Source organism: Rattus norvegicus, chromosome 10 (genome assembly GCF_021556685.1).
Source record: "Rattus norvegicus strain SHRSP/BbbUtx chromosome 10, alternate assembly SHRSP_T2T, whole genome shotgun sequence".
Classification (NCBI taxonomy): Eukaryota; Metazoa; Chordata; class Mammalia; order Rodentia; family Muridae; genus Rattus; species Rattus norvegicus.
This window is the reverse complement of record NC_141543.1, coordinates 101,383,511-101,400,427: the sequence shown is the minus strand read 5'-3', so window position 1 is coordinate 101,400,427 and position 16,917 is coordinate 101,383,511. Positions and strand designations below refer to the sequence as shown.

At 43.3% G+C, this 16,917-nt stretch overlaps 2 protein-coding genes across 14 annotated transcripts in view; both read left to right on the top strand.

Moving 5' to 3' along the window:
- Abca9 (ATP binding cassette subfamily A member 9) overlaps positions 1-9,831 on the top strand; it is a 60,109-nt gene extending 50,278 nt beyond the window's left edge. For all 3 annotated transcript variants that reach the window (XM_087570861.1, XM_087570860.1, NM_001430152.1), the window contains 7 exon segments: positions 954-1,029; positions 1,104-1,198; positions 1,716-1,835; positions 2,030-2,170; positions 2,914-2,993; positions 6,955-7,010; positions 7,460-9,831. In XM_087570861.1, coding sequence (XP_087426987.1) covers positions 954-1,029; positions 1,104-1,198; positions 1,716-1,835; positions 2,030-2,170; positions 2,914-2,993; positions 6,955-7,010; positions 7,460-7,558 — 667 coding nt within the window. In that variant the 3' untranslated portion in view covers positions 7,559-9,831.
- Positions 9,832-15,225: 5,394 nt separating this feature from the next.
- Positions 15,226-16,917, top strand: part of Abca8a (ATP-binding cassette, subfamily A (ABC1), member 8a) — a 69,895-nt gene continuing 68,203 nt past the window's right edge. For 10 of the 11 annotated variants that reach the window (XR_015630686.1, XR_015630687.1, XR_015630684.1 and 7 more), the window contains exon 1: positions 15,226-15,393. The gene's annotated coding sequence lies outside the window, so the exon portion shown is untranslated. 11 annotated transcript variants of the gene reach the window in all.

Below are 16,917 nucleotides of genomic sequence, written 5' to 3'. Positions count from 1 at the left end.
TCACCCAGTAATTGCTCCCCTGAAATCTTTATTAATTAGGGGAAGGTCCTTGCCAAAAAACAAAAAAAGCTATAAAATATCAGTATTAGCAAGTTTTGTGTTATTGAAATGAAATTTGGTAGTCCAGATAGATTTGAAGAAAAGCCATTTATTTATTTTACCTATTTTTGTTTGTTTGTTTGTTTGTTTGTTTGTTTGTTTTTGAGACGGGGTTTCTTTGTGTAGCTGTGGCTGTCCTGAAATTCACACTGCAAAACAGGCTGGCCTCTGACTCACAGAGACCTTCCTGTCTCAATTGACCAGTGCTGTATTGAAGGCTTGTGCTACAACCACTGCCCCGCTATTTAATTCAATTTTGAAGATGAAAGTTTAAGATCTCAACCCTTGGTCTAACCTCCAGTGAAGGCCAAAGAGCAATGATACCAGTGCAGGGTGGTGTGTGAGTGGGAGAGATCATATGGCCAGACAGAAAACCAGAGAGCAGTAAAGACTGTATAATCCCACACATAACCCGGTGGCTCTAGAGTGGTGGTTCTCATCCTTCCTAAGGCTGCGACCTTTAATACAAGTTCCTCGTGTTGTGCTCACCTCCCAAACATTAAATTGTTTTGTCGCTACTTCATACAGTAATATTGCTGCCGTTATGAACAGCAATGTAAATATATGGTACGGAGGGAGAGTATGTGATAGGCGACCTCCACAGAGGCCGCAACCCACAGGTTGAGAACAACTGCTCTCAGGCCTTTTCCCTGGACACTGTTTCCTGACATCCAAACCTGGGAATAAGTGCGTGAGTCCTTGCTAAACAATAGCAGGAACCTAAGGGTTGTCAAAATGGTGACCTCTCTGATGGCTTTAAAAGCTCTCGCTACTGTAATATTGTACAGATGCGCTTGCTACATCCCCCCCCCCCCGTTCATGACTAATAAAGATAAACTCATTGTGTTTCTCAGGTTGGTGAATGCCCTCAAACTGCAGGACCAGTTGAAAGCTCTTGTCAAGACCCTGTCAGAGGGAGTGAAGAGAAAGGTACGTCCAGGACTCTGTATCCCGTTCTGCATCCCACAAGCGGATGACCGACAGGTTGCCCCATCTCCTTGCAGCTTTGTTTTGTGCTGAGCATCCTGGGGAACCCTTCTGTGGTGCTGCTGGATGAGCCGTCAACTGGGATGGACCCCGAGGGGCAGCAGCAAATGTGGTGAGATTTCAGGAGCCATACTTGTGGGATTTACGGATCTTGTAAAAACTGTCATTCATCGTAGTTTACTTCAAAACATAAGAACAGCCATTCATTACCAGGAAATGCATCGACAGTAGAAGAAGCATACAATTTTGTATTCTGACCAACACTTAGAATACTAAACAAAAGACATACACCTGCCATCTATCACCCATTGTAAGACTTTTGTTCTCATAGACAGGCTGGACCTATGCTTCCCTACACATATGTAGCAGATGTGCAGTTTAGTCTTCATGTGGGTCCCGAACAACTGAAGCAGGGCTATCCCAAAAGCTGCTGCCTGTCCTTCTAGCTGGGCTGCCATGTTTGGCCTCAGTAAGAGAGAAAGCACCTAGCCCAGGAGTCTTAAAGTGCCAGGGTAGGGGACAGCCAGGAGGGCTCCTAACTGCTCAGAGGAGAGTGAGGAGAAGGGAGGGGGAAGGTTTGTGGGAGGGGGATTCTCTTTAGTTAACTGTTCTCCTCAACCTAACTTTAGGCAGGCGATCCGGGCCACTTTTACAAACACAGAGAGGGGCGCCCTCCTGACCACCCACTACATGGCAGAGGCTGAGGCTGTGTGTGACCGAGTGGCCATCATGGTGTCTGGGAGGCTGAGGTGAGTACCTATCCAGCCTGCCCTTGACCCCAGGTTACTTTGTGTGATAGAAGGACACTGTCCACTGTGAGAAGCTGGGAAATCAGTGCCACTCTCTACCTGGCCCTGCCTGTAGCACCCGCATTGCTGACTTGCCCTGGCCATGATAACCGTCTTGCCTTGCTTGACTTCAGCCTCCTCCTGTCTGTCTCCAGGTGTATTGGTTCTATCCAACATCTAAAGAGCAAATTCGGCAAAGATTACCTGCTGGAGATGAAGTTGAAGACCCCGGCTCTGGTGGAGTCGCTCAACACGGAGATCCTGAGGCTCTTCCCCCAGGCTGCTCGGCAGGAAAGGTAATGTGAGTGTATTCTTTTAATCTTTATTTTGGTGGGGGTTTGTTTGTTTGTTTCTTTGTTTGTTTTTTTTAGAATAATGAGAGATGAGAGATCTATCCTCTCATTGTTTTTAACTTCAGCAACTGTGGGTATCGTCATTACTATGAGAGAAACCTGTCCCAAGGGCTGCCACAGGAAATAAAAAGGACCATACATTTCCTCACTGGAGGCTGGCTCTGGTGAGGAAATTAGCATTTGTGGGACACTGAAGTGTGTCCGAGACTACTGTATTTTTATGTTTGTATTATCTCAGTGGCCCTTGCCGTGAGGGCGAACCATCCATATTAAAGGAGGTGCCCTGACAGAGCTCAGTGCTGGTTCTAGACAGCCCTCAGAGTTCCATGAATGGCCACTCTCAGCAGTTGTATTAGTCCTGGTGCTTGGGGCTTGGGTAGATTAGGTAATAACACATAACTCACAGTTTCTGTTCGTACATTCTCGTTTTCCTAAGATGGATGAACAGTCTTGTTCCCTCCCTTCTTAAGGCACCATGCTACTGGGTTCCTCTCTTGTGTCCCCTCTTCCTCCTCATAGACAGGGACTTATTGTTGACCAGAAGAGCACTTGGACTACAGTCATCTCCAAGTCATAAGATGTACATTTATGCAAATAGCTGACAGGATTATTATTTATATTCAGAAATACACTCATCAAGGTTGCAACCTTGAAACCCAGTATTCAACCTTCTCTCCTCTTCACAGGTACTCTTCTCTGATGGTCTATAAGTTGCCTGTTGAGGATGTACGACCTTTGTCCGAGGCTTTCTTCAAATTGGAGAGACGTAAGTGCATGTTTAGAAATAATACTCCCCAAACCATAAAAATCTAAACCAGCTTTTTAAAAAAATCATAGAATGTTCATGATACGTAATTAATAGTTTGCTAAGACATCTAATCCAGTGGTTCTCAACAAGCTGGTTTGCCGTGTCCATCTCAGACTGACTTCACAAGTTTCCAAAATCATTAAAAGTGTTTTTTTTCACACAAGTCTAGGCAAATTCTGAATTGTGAGTCTTAGTAAAATAATAAAGAAAGTTACACATTCCAACAAATAATGGCACAGAGAATATATTCCTACTTAAAGGGTAGTAGTGAAAAGATAGCAAGCAGAGCTCTCACAAAAGCAAGGCCAAGACACAGAGTTAATTAGTTCTTCCAGCTCCATGTCAGACATCCAGAGTGCATATTGGCAGAAGGTGACTGCCTGCAGACCTATGAGCCTACCGTCTGAGGCACACTTGACGTCCTTCTTGGACCTGTTCTACTCAACCTCTGCAGCCTTCCTTAGTAGACGTTTTTCATCTCCAACATCCTAAAGTCTTTACCACCATGTGTGCTCCACACTTCAAAGCTTCCTGCATGGTCTTCCCAGGACTCTGACCCTACTACGCAAAGCCTGGACTCCCGAGCTTTCCTCAGGAACCTTGCACAAGCCCCGACTGCTCGGTTACTTCTGCATTAGGAATACATAATTAATAGTTTGCTAAGATATCTAATCAGTCGTTCTCAACAAGCTGGTTTGGTGTGTCCAGTGTTGCAAACCGTGCACCAAGTAAATGATCGCTATCAGCTTGAGAACAAGCTAGACGCCCTTAAAACGAAACTGTAGCAGCATCTGATCGTCGGGGTAGCTGAAACCAGAAAGTTCTATGCGAGGTTCTTCACCAGCAGGGTGTTGCTCTTCCTGCCCCTTCACTTGCTTTGAAAGTGAGCTTGCACTTTTATACCTTGGAGTATTTTATGGGAGAAGTCTGGCCCTCAAGACGGCTTTCTTATTTTCCCACTATTTTTCCTTCAATGGCACTAATGACTCTAACATTTGTAGTTACTATTTCTGTACCTACTTTGTCTATGGTAACTTTAAATGTACCCATGATGCAGACTTTTACAAAGATGTTTATTCTGCTTGTTCCTGTCTCTCATTGTAAAAGTGGCTAAAAGCAGCAAACCGTTATGCTGTCTTCCGAATGCTGCTTTGTCTCAAAAATTTCTCCACCCAACTAATCAGTCTGCTACTTTAGATTTAGCCTTACACAAACGTCCAGGACACAATCTGTGCAAGACACATTTTCCAGAAGTCGCATAGTACTCTCCAGGTTAATTGCTTATTCCATCTTGTCCCAGCAAACTGCTTAGTCTCATCTGAGACCTCCTGGGTACAGTGTTTACCAGTTGCATGTCTACTAGCATCTGGGTCTCCTACCAGAAGGTCCCATGAGCTCTGGTTTTGGCAGTCTAGGACTTTTCTAGCCCTCTTGCCAAACTTTCCCACATTTCTCCCATAAACCAGTTCCAAAGATCTGAGGACCTGTGGTCATGTTTAAATCACAAAGTAACCCCACTTCTGGTACCTTTTTCTGTATTGTCTCTGTGTTGTGATCAAATAGATACCAGAAGGAACTTACTGGTATATGAGTTTCACCCATTTCATGGTTTCAGGCTATTGCAGTCCATCACAGCAGGAAAAGCATGAAGAGACAACTCTGTGGCAGTTCAGAGCTTGTAACTAGGGTTCCTCACATCATTGTGTCAGACAGAAGCAAAGCAAACAGGCAAGAACTAAGAGAAAGTACATCTCCGAAGGCTCCTACTTCCACTAGTCAGGTCTCGTCTCTTCTCCTCTTTCTTCTTCTTCTTCTTCTTCTTCTCCTCCTCCTCCTCCTCCTCCTCCTCTTCCTCCTCCTCCTCCTCCTCCTCCTTCTTCTTCTTCTTCTTCTTCTCCTTCTCCTCCTCCTCCTCCTCCTCCTCCTCCTCCTCCTCCTCCTCCTCCTCCTCCTCCTCCTCCTCCTTCTTCTTCTTCTTCTTCTTCTTCTTCTTCTTCTTCTTCTTCTTCTTCTACTTCTTCTTCTTCTGCATCTCCTCCTCCTCCCCCTTCCCTTCCTCTTCCCCTTCCCCTTCCTCCTCCTCCTCTTCCTCTCTCTCTCTCTCGTTCTCTTGCTCTTTCTCAAATTTACTTATGTGTTTATATCCCAAATGCTGCCCTCTGTCTCTTAAAGGCTCCATAGCTTTCAAGTTAGTGTCTCAAACTGCGAACAATGTGGATAGCTTGTGAAGAACTTTTCAGGTCCACACTGCAGTACCCTCCATGGCTCTTCTGCTGCTCTGCTATCAACCTTGTCAGCTGCCCTCTGTTGAGAACTCACTCTTCCCACTTGTGTCTTTGTGACACATGGTTAGGGTCCCCCATGTAAGTTTTTCTTTTTTTCATCTTACTGTACACTCTCAGCTGCTGGTCTGTCGTCCTCCTGGATGTCTTGTTATGGCCTGGTTGCTAGGTTGGCGTATTCTGATGAGAAGCAGTCCAAGGAGCTCTCATAAACAGGATGAGTTTGTATTAATAGATAAGCGTCAATGAGATTGATGCTCCAGGAAGGCTGTGTCCCTGGAATAATATAGCCTCCCTTTAAAAGCCTTCTGATGCTTACACTTTCATCAATATCCTTTTCTAACACATATTCCTTCTCTTGTACTTAATTTGCTAACACTAAGGTTTTCATTTAGGGGTATTTTTAAACATTTGTTAAATAGCATTTTCCTAACTCATGACGGGAAGATGATACAAAGGGACAAATACAGACATGTAATTCACATTTCCTCAAGGGTCATTAGACAACATTAATGCTCTCAGCATACACTATTGATGGAACGAGGCTCAAAACCTTTCAAGAACAATGCATGCTCCATGAACATCCATATAGATTTTTTTGTTTCAGAAGATCAAATGTCAGTAATGCAAACTCCAGCACAACCTTAGGGGCTTTCCTCTCTAGGGTGGCATTTGCCTATAGCCAGGAAGGTTGCAAGATTTTATTGAATCTGTCTTCTTACTATGTTCCCTCCTTGTCCCATAAGCTGATAGTAGGAGTCCCATTGAGGTAGAGTGGAAAGGGAAGAGAGAAGGGGAACATGGTACCAGGATCGGTTGATGATGGGCACTGTGGTCATCACATCTGTAATGACTGCACAGGAGCACAGGGCATCATCCTGAGACTGTGCTTTAGCGCAATGACTGCCATTGTCATTAGAGATAAAGAGACAGGAAGGCAGCCTGGAGCGAATGGTGTCGAATTTGTCACCTTTGAGAAATAGTGGCCCCCAGTCAAGAGATTCAGTGTCAGGGAAGGAATGGAAGAATAAAAGCCATCTCCCACTGAGGCCAGACAAGGCAGCCCAGCTTGAAGAACATACCCCACATACAGGCAAAGGCTTTGCGGATACTGAGACTTGAAGTACTAGGGTGGGGTGATACCCAGGAGGAGTAGGGGGGATGAAGGAAAGACTGTGGGAGGGGGTGACCAGGAGAGGGGCAGTGCACAGGATGTAAAGTGAATAAGTAAAAAAAATTAAATTAAAAAGGAATAAAAGCCATGACTCCCCTTTCCTCTTTTGTTCCCGCTGAAGACACATTGGGACATGGCCCAGCACTAGCCTCTGAGGCAGGAAGAAGAAGGGCAGATACAAGAGACACACGGGAGTTTTCCAGCACACGCAGAACCATGTTTAGCTTTATCTCATATTGGCGTCCTAGAATTTCTTATTCTTTCGCATCTTCTACTGCCTTTGCCAAATCTCTCAGGAAACATGTCTATCTTTTGGTGTGACTACATGGCATATTTACTTCCTAGTCGTTAACTCAAAAAATAGTTATTATCTTACATTTTTATTATCTGTGTATCCTTTTGTTCATAAATTCCTTGAATAAACAAAAATGTGAGGTCCTGACGGGAATTCACCCTTCCACAGTGAAAGAGAACTTTGACTTGGAAGAATACAGCCTCTCACAGTCCACTCTGGAGCAGGTGGGTAATTTTTAGTGATTTTACATAACCCTAAAATATTAAGTTAAAACAGGAAAGAGGGATCAACAGATAAAGCTCTCTCTGAGGAAATGTGAGGACCACAGTTTGAATCTCTAGAATCCATAGAAACCAAGTAGGCATGGCTGACTCCTGTAGCCTTAACGGCACGGAAGCAGCTGCCTAGTTGGACCGGCTGATTGCAGAGCCCTAGCTTCAGTGGAGTGCCCAGGCCTCTAGAATTAAGGTCGGAAGAGAAACTGAACAGGCGCCTGAGATCAACTCCAGGCTCCCACGGATCCCAGCATTCACTGTACCAATGCACAGGTGGACGGGAATCCACACCTGCATCCACGTGCAAAGAGAGATCCAATAAGCACAGGGAGTCCATCACCTGCAGCTATGGAGGCAGTGTGGTCTGCCTCTCACTCTTCTTTCATTCTCTTTTCCAGGTCTTCCTGGAGCTCTCCAAGGAGCAGGAGCTGGGTGATTTCGATGAGGAAGGCAGTTCCTCAGTGAAGTGGAAGCTCCTCCCACAGGAAGAGCTTTAAAGTTCTAAATACTCTGTATCTTCCAGCTCACGTCCCTCTTAAAGACAGTATTTAAAAGCATCAATGTGCCTTACTTACATCAAATGTAACACTAAATACTTTTGAAACACACACACACACACACACACACACACACACACACACACACACACACACGTATGTGATGGCCAATGTGATGTAGAACACACAGCCAGACTATGCTCAATCAAGTCACACTGAAAGCAGTGTGGAGTCTTAAACTGTTTTCAATGGTGCTGATGCTTCTGAGCGTGGCAAAGAGCTGGATTGATTTTCTTTACCTGAATTTCAAAACAGTAACTATTTTCTTTCCTCCATGTCTAGGTAAGGTATAATTTAAACAATATTGATTTTAGGGAGAAGGGAATCCATTGGTTTCTCAACCGCACAGTATTTGGGTTTTTTTTTTTTTTTTTTTTTTTTGTAAATCACCCTGACCTGTTCACTCATTGGTTCTTCTTTTCTCATAGTTTGCAGAGTGTGGGTTGTGGAGAAATGTTTTGTCCATTGTGACTGCAAAAGCAATTTCAAACCGGTGGACGTAAACACTTGCGACCATTAAATGCCTGTGTGAATATTTACATATGAATCAGAAACATTTCTGAAATTTGTTTGGTAAAAAAAAATGATGCAAGTGGTGGGGAGGGGTACCCTTAGGTGCAAGGACCAACTTTGTGTGTCTTTATTAACCAAGTCTGTGAATGCTACAACCTCTCTACTGCAACATCAGTACAGTCTCCCTGGACTCTTAGTGAGGAGATTTTTGTTGTTACTACTATTATTGCTACTAAATAAACAAACATTCACAGGCAGTTCCATGGAAAGATTTCCTTGATGCTAGGGCTGTAACTTCAGAGTGTATGTGAACATAAACTGTCCTCAATTTGGAAGAATTCTCTAGTAGATTTTTGAGCAAAGGTGCCAAGCCTCTCATTTTAAAAAGAGACATTACTGCTGGCTCTGCTGATGTACTTGGCTTTATACACTACAAATTAATCAATTCAAGCCAATGCGTTAAAATTGCTTTATTTGGGTACCCATCGTCAAGTGCGATACCCAGAGTTTGATCCTTGGGCGGGACCCAAATTTTGGAAGGAGAGAACCATCCCTCAAGTTGTTTTCTGACTTCCACATACTTGCATGCCGCGCCTGCAGCAGAGATAACCGAGCTCCGGGACAGACATGACGCCTGAGTGGGAGCCGGTTCGAGGGTTCGCACCACACGTGGTTAAGCCCCCTGCTTGCATGCGGCGGACTCCAAGAAGATGTGCACCTGGACTTGCCCCCTGCTGCAAACTTGTCTCTGGGCTGATGGGCATCTGGGTCATGGGAAAGATCGTTGTCAGCACTTATTTCTTTATTTTTTCTTTGTTTGATTCTGAATATGATCTTGACAAGACAGAGACTTCCTTTAATAATAGGACAGAAGGTCGTGATCTATTTTTGATCACTAATACCACAAGCTTTCCTGCTCCTCTTTACAGCAGACAGAGCCTCTGATGACAGGGACTCCAAGGTTGCAGATTATGTCTTCTCTTATAGATAAGGAAATATAAGATTTAGCAAAGAATTATACTTATAAGGATAGTGATGCTTCTTCTATTAGGTGTTGGTAGAACTGTTGAGAAATGATTCCTTGAGCTTTGGGTCGGCTATGAATATTTTACAGAGTATAGAAACAGGTGGTGGCAACCAGGTACTTACAGGGGACCATATGTGCATCGACCAACGGATGCTCCATTACCATATACTGGAGAATATGATTTAAATTTTGATAGGTGGGTTACTAAGGATGGATATAGGGTCAGGTATTTGTCACTGCCTTGGTCAGAAAGATTGGCAAGAGCCCGTCCTCCTTGGTGTGTGCTCTCAGAAGAAGAGAAATGAGAGGTAAGGTCACAGATCATCAGATACTTTAGACAGGGATCAGACATACAATATTATTGCCCCAAGCCTTGGATGTACATCTATAGGACTAACAAAGATGGGATCAAAGGGTTAGCGATAGAACTAGATACACAGACCTGATGGCGTAAGATATGCCAGACTTGCGGTCCCCTGAAACTTCCTCCTTGATGTGACAAACGGAAAACTAGACTAGGCTGGCTGACTGTGGCTCGTCTGAAAAAAAAAACAAGCTATACCTTTTTGCAAAAAAATCAAATGTTCTTGGCCATGGTCCAAGATTGTTATACAATAAAAATTGTATATAAATGTCTGATGCTCTCTCAGTAAAGTTGCAACAGCTGACCACACTCTCTCTGTGTCTGTGTCTCTGTTCGCCATCCCGTCTCCGCTCCACGCGTGTCCTCAACAGGGGTCCCCCCGCGGATCCTTGGAACCTCCAAGATTGCCGACCGCGACACTTGCATTCAGAACAAACAAACAAAAGTTAATTAAAAATCTAATGGGCCTCACTGTGGTGTTTTCCCATACACTATTTTTGTTGACCCTTCTCTATTGCTCCCCCTTCTCCCCTCCTTTTCACCTGTATAACTCTCACCCACTAGCCCTCTTCTGTTTTTATGTAGCATGTAATCCAAAGCCTTCATTTATGTTCCTTCCTTAATAGTCCTCATTAGTCTTTCTCAGCTTGACACAGACTAGAGTTACTCAGGACAAGGGACCCTCAGTTGAGGAACTGTTGGCATGTCTGTGAGGCATTTCCTTTTCCTTTTATCTTTATCTTATGGTATTTCGATTGTATGTATATCTGCACATCAGACATATGCAATGCCCATGGAGACCGGAAGAGGGTATTAAATAAATACCCAGAGACTGGAATTCTATACAGAGGTGAGGCTCCATATGCGATGTATTGAACCCAATTCCTCTGGAAGAGCAGCCAGTGCTCTTAGGACTGAGTTATCTCTCCAGTCCCAAGTGTTTCTTGCTAGAAGGGTACCCAACCCACTCTCAGGCAAGTGAGTCTGGGATGTTTAAGGAAGGCAGATGAGCAAACCAGGGCAAGCAAGACAGTCAACATCATCTCTCCAGGAGCTCTGCTTGAGTCCCTGCCTTGAATTCCTGCCTGCTTTGGAGATCAACTGTAACCTGTAAGCTAAAATAAAAACCATTTCTCCTAAAGTGTTTTCCTATGTATTTATAAGTGGCTTTTGCTCACGGTGTTTGTTATACTAATAAAAGCAGCCAGGACACCAATCCCGAGACTCCTTTTTTAATCTCTTATGGTCCCTCTTCTAATTCTTTAGTCTATACTATGTATGCAAACACATATACTTGAATATGTGCATGAATTCATATTCACACAGATCTGAATCTAGGGCCTACATATGAGCACAAAGAAGGCCAATTTGTCTGAGCCTGGGATAGTTCAAATAACGCGGGTTGCATCTCATTTCCAGCAAATGTCACCCTGTCGTTCTACCTTACAACCGAATGAAATTCCACCACGTGAAGGCACCGCGTCTTCCTTACCCACTCACTGTCACTAAAGCACTAGGCTGGTTCTGTTTCTTCGGTTTTTGGGAATATTGCAGCAGTCAGTGTGGACATGCAAATATTTCTGTGGTGAGGCTTCCAGTCCTTTGAGCACATTCCCAGGAGAAGGCACTGTACTTCTTAGTACTAGAGTAAGTGTTTCTCACAACAATGCAAAGGCCCGAGCAGTGCAATTATCTTTGATTCCACAGCTTGCTTCACGAGGCCTTTAAGTCTTTGTTCCTTTGCACTTGAACTTTGTTTTTGTGAAATGATCTAGTGAGACTATGTTGATTTCGGCAGATTATGGGAGCCAACCAAGAAAGGCTTCTAATGAACTCCTGACAGTACTTCCTCTTGTGCTCCATGTAGCTTTTGCTACCTCAGCTAAGCTCCGGGAGTGGGTTGTGCTACCAGCCCCTCACCCCCAGATTCCCTTGAATCCATGGATAAAAAATACACACACACACACACACACACACACACACACACACACACACACGCACACATACACACACACACTCACACACACATGCACACTCACACACACACATCACACACATACACTTGAGGCATGCACCAGTTAATCTTAAGTCCCTTTGTTAACTCAATGACTGGGCACTGCTAAAGCTCTCCTGCCATCCCAGGCATAATAGGATAGAGTGGCCATTAGCCACTCAAAACCAAAAGTCACATGGCTGGTTGGCTTTATCTCCTGTAGCTACTCCCCCTCCTCCTCCTTACCCAGCTCTCCTAGTCTGCTAGCCTGCCTGCTGGGACACAGAAGTCCCACCTAGTCTGCCAAGCTTATTGGCCTGTAGCCTCTTTATGGATAGATCAAGAACCAACCAACTGGGGAACAGGACCTTAGCATCCACCCTGGCCCCTACACTCCTGGTTAAGAAAGATAGCAGCACAGTGAGGCTGTCTGATAGTTCTAGGAAAGAAAGCCAGACAACAGACATGAGCCACATAGGATTTCAGAACTAGGTTCATCTCAAAAGCACAGTACAGTAATGGCAACATCACCAATATTTAGCTGACTAAGAATTCTCTGCACGATGTGGTCAATTGATCATTTTAGGAAATGGTTGTGACAATAACGAAATACATTCTTATTATTCACATTTGGCACTGTATAATGCAGGTTTACAAAAGGGTCCTCAACTCCCAGAGTACTTGGTGGTTGTTGGAGGAAAGGGTTCCATTTTCTCCAGTGGTATAGCCACTGTGAGGTTGTGCTTGCTCCAAAAAAATTTTTTTCACTATACTTGAGCAAGAATCTTTAATTAAACTCAGTGGATCTGCACATACAAAGAAGATATGAAAGCAGGAGAGGTAGTTTTTGAAAAGAAGGACTTTAGTGAGAGAGGGTGGGAAAGGAAATGAGAGGCAATACACTTAAATTCATTATAGACATCTATGAAACTGTCAATAAAATTAAAAATTAAATAAAGAAAGAATTAAATATGACATTTATTTACATATAATTTTATGTCATATGATATATTTATGTATTGTATATAATTTTATATTGCATAATTATATAATATAGTTATATATATATCATACATATAATTTTATATTATATAATTATATAACATAATTATGCATTAAATTAAATATAAATAAATGTTAATTGGCTCACAAAATGTTCCACTTCTGTGCGATGTGATTCTTCCATAGTATCTGCTATGTTGTAGAACACACTTGGTGTCATAAGAAGATCATCCGTGGGGGCCAGATAGTCACCTGCTTCAGTCTCTGAAAACTGGTGGGAAAGGAGGACGCTGCTAAGCTCCTGAGCAGGAGAATGATGCTCTTCTCTGTCTTTGAAAATTATGGGATGTTGAGAGAAGGAATGTTGATATCCACAGTGGAGCGGTTTAGAGGAACGATGGAGAAGGAAACTAAACGTCTACAAAAAGCTTTGTGATATCAAGATGATTGAAATTTTAGAATCATTTATTATAAAAATCAGTTAGGTTTACATTGACCAGAACAGTAATTCAGGTCAAGAAAAGACCGTGTTAAAAACCTGAAATAACTCTTTCTCATCCAGGGCTCTGATAAACTGTTAAAACAGAGTTTCTCAACCTGTGGGTCACGACCCCTTCCCCAGGGCTTGCATATCTGATATCCTGCATATCAGATATTTACATTACAAAAGCAAAATGACAGATTTGAAAGTAGCAATGAAAATAACTTTATGGTCGAGGTCACCACAGCATGAGGAATTGTATTGAAGGATCATGGCAGCAGGAAGGTTGAGAACCTCTGCTGACATCTTTGAACCTGGCCAAGTTCTCTGTCAAGCCAATGGCTTCATGGTGTCATCTTCATACAAAACCAAACCCAAGCAAACAAACAATAAAAAAAATCCTAGTTTTTTCTTATTATAGTCGTTTGGGCGTTTTGTTCTCAGAACACTGGGCAATTAGAGAAAAACAAAACGCTGTTTCGAACATATCAGTGAATCAGTATAAAAAGTGGTCAGTATGAAATTACTGTAGTGTAGATGTCGCAAGAGCAGTTTATTTTGCAGTTCATGGCTCTTTGCATGTTTACAAGACAGTCTCAGCGGTGCTGCACAATAATTTGTAAATCATTTCGCTGAGGGAAAGATAGAAAAAAAAAACCCTCAACAAAACAGGGCTAAGCCAGTAGAACCTTTGCAGAGCGAATGTGGCAGCGGTCTGAAGTGAAGTAAACACTCTTTTCAAAGAGGGCAGCGGTTATGGAAGGAAAGGCTGTTCCTTTGAGCATCCTGACAGGGAAACTTAAAGTTAGAACAAAACCATAGGCACAGATTCTTACCAGCCAACAAACCCTCCCCAGAGTTTGCAAGTGTATTTCAACCAGCAAGTCAGAAACCTCAGAATTCTGAATAGGTAATGACCACAGAGGTTCAATTGCATTTGCTTGGCTTATGAGTTAAAAATTGATGGGGTTGCATTTCGTAATCTTGGAGTCTGCAGGGAATATTATCTGAAGTCACAAGTAATCCTTGTTGGCTTGTATTTTCAAAGTTCACTGACACACGGAAACTAAATTTCATTTTACTTCCTAACTAGGTAAATGAAATAGAATTTTCTAAATGCTAGCGGGACAGTGGCTTACACTTCTGTCCTCCTGATGTTTCTCTATTAAATTGTGACCTGTGAGAAAAGGCCCTTTTATGGTTGCCTTAATTTTGATTTTCAAGTTCCTATGCATACATAGCTGAATATTGTTCTAAGCCATACTTCCCAAGACCCATATGTTAGCATTTCTTCTAGGCTCTACCCCACAGTTACCTGGTAACAGCCAGGGGTGTCTGACTCACTATAATTGGGGCTGCTTGATCCTCCTCACTCTCTTCTTTTGCTCTCCTCCCCTTTTTCCCTTCTGTTCCTTCTCTCCCCATTCCCCCCTCTCTCTCTCCCCCCCTCTCCACACTTATGGCCAGTGTCTCCTCCTCCTCCTCCTCCTCCTCCTCCTCCTCCTCCTCCTCCTCCTCCTCCTCCTTCTTCTTCTTCTTCTTCTTCTCTCTCTCTCTCTCTCTCTCTCTCTCTCTCTCTCTCTCTCTCCCCCACTCCCCAAGTCCCCTTCCCATGCCCCTAAATAAACTATTCTACACTACACTAAGGCTGATACCTCAGGGGGAGGGGATGCCTCAGCACTGGTTTGCAGAGGAATCTCCTTCCCCTGCACCATACTATGCCTCTACCAAACATATCCTCAGATTCCTTTTCTTTTTATAAAACACAACACATAATGTTGAGCACATTTTAAGGATGGAGCCTACTGGCTGATGCTGGTGAGACCAGGAACTGAGGAAGCAGACAGAACGGAAAATATGATATAGGAAAAAAAAATCAAGATATTGCCTTCTATGCTGTTTGAAACCTTATTAGATTATCTGCCTGGATATTACAGAATAAACCCAGAGCTCGGAGCCCCGAACTCTTTATGGTTTACCTTTTAAGGGACGGTCTTTTGTTTTATTTTTTGAAATCTGCCAATTTCTTTTGGGGGAGGGCCCAGAAAAAGTTATAAATTTGGATTTCCTGAGCAACACAGATTTTTCTGACAGTATAATTAGTCAACTGAGTAGAGTTGGCAATTCTCTGCTCTGGGAACTGGCTGGAAGTCAATAAAAAAAAGAGATTTGTTCAAGAGTGGTCACGTGAACACAGTGCTCAGCTGGCTAAGAAAATTACAACCACAGTCGTCCTCCAAAAGCAGCCAGGCTGACTGGAAATGCTGGATGCAGGCAAACAGAATGGGAGCAACACCGATGTGATAGAGACCAGGGAGACATAGAACCCATTTTCTTAGAGTGAGGAAACGGGGGAAAACCAAGTCTCAGGACACGTTCTTCAGACAATCCAAGTGTAAGTCCATTTTGTTTTGTGCTTCTGTTTTGTTTGTATTATGTTATTATAAGTGATATTTCCTTTAATCCATGATACATTTTTAGGGAGAAATTAATTTATTATGCAGTGAGTTTAGTGTTTCTGGGTTTATTTTTATGTGGTGTCCAGGGGGAGGAGTGGGTCGTTTTAAAGGGATGGTCATATTTTTCCCGTTTTAAGTAAAGGTGTGGGGATGTGCCCGCCCGCACTGTGTTAGTAATGGTGAGAAATGTAAACAGGTCTTCTGGAAGTGCTTCCTGTGGGAATCTGAATGTGAGGCGGCTGCCATGCTGCCTGTGCATGGATTGCACAGTACTTTGCAGAAGTTTCCACCTCCCTTCTCCTATCCTGAGAATTATTTAGGATGGCATTTAGGAAAATGCTTTTCTATCTCTGCCTGTCATTCTCAGACTTACAGGTTGTTTACTTTGTTTTTGTTTTTGTTTTGTTTTGTTTTTTCTTTTTTTTTTCTTTTTCTTTTTTTTCTTTTTTTTTTTTTTTTTGGAGCTGGGGACCGAACCCAGGGCCTTGCGCTCGCTAGGCAAGCGCTCTACCGCTGAGCTAAATCCCCAACCCTTTTTGTTTTGTTTTTAACGTAAGATTATTTCCTGCACATTTTCATTTGCCGGGTGTGATGTACTAAGTCATATTGCAGTCATAGTGAAGCCTGTGCCACTTCAGGACAATGGCGTCATTTAGAGTTTGCAGTAAACAGGGTTTTGTTGACTGGCACAGAGTCAATAATATTCGCTCACACTGAAGCAAAGCCTTCAGTTTTATCTGCACACGAGCTATCAAGCAGCTCGGAACCAGAGAAGGAAGGAAAAGCAAGCAAGAGGGATGTTTTCCTGAGCTTATTTATGTTATGGGACAGATTGACAGAGAAACTCTTAGGTTGGGAGTCAGACTCAGGTCTTCTGGTTACAAAGGGCTGCTCCCTTGGCTGGTTCAAGCTATCCCATCTCTCTAACAACGTTCACCTTGCCTGGAACAGAGTTTGGGACTCCTGGACACCCTGAGTTAAAAGAATTACTTTTTTGCTGGTACTACATTCCTCTCTCTGTTTGTCACTCTACGGGTTTCTGACGTCTTTTCTCCATCCTTTTGTACCCAGACTTGCCTCTAAGCCTTCCTTTATAGCCATGTGTTGTTTTCTTTTATGGAAATACACTGAATGGATGCAGAGTTCCTGCCCAATGGGACTGTTCCCTGGACTCTTCACCTGAATTTTTTTCCCCAGGAGATAGGCAGCTCTTTGTTTGAACATGCCACATGAATGGGATGTGGCATCACCTGGGAAAACTTCTATTCTCTATCTATATGGTAATATCCCATCACAGCCTTGTGGACCAGGTTTTAGGACCTAAGAGCCAGTTGACACAGGCGAGCATAGAGCCCCACAATGGAATCGATGGCCCCGGCAAGCCTCCAGAAAAGGGATTTCTCGCCAAAGTAACTTGATTGTGTAATTCTGTCTAAACTAGCTCTTCCCTTCCACAGTTT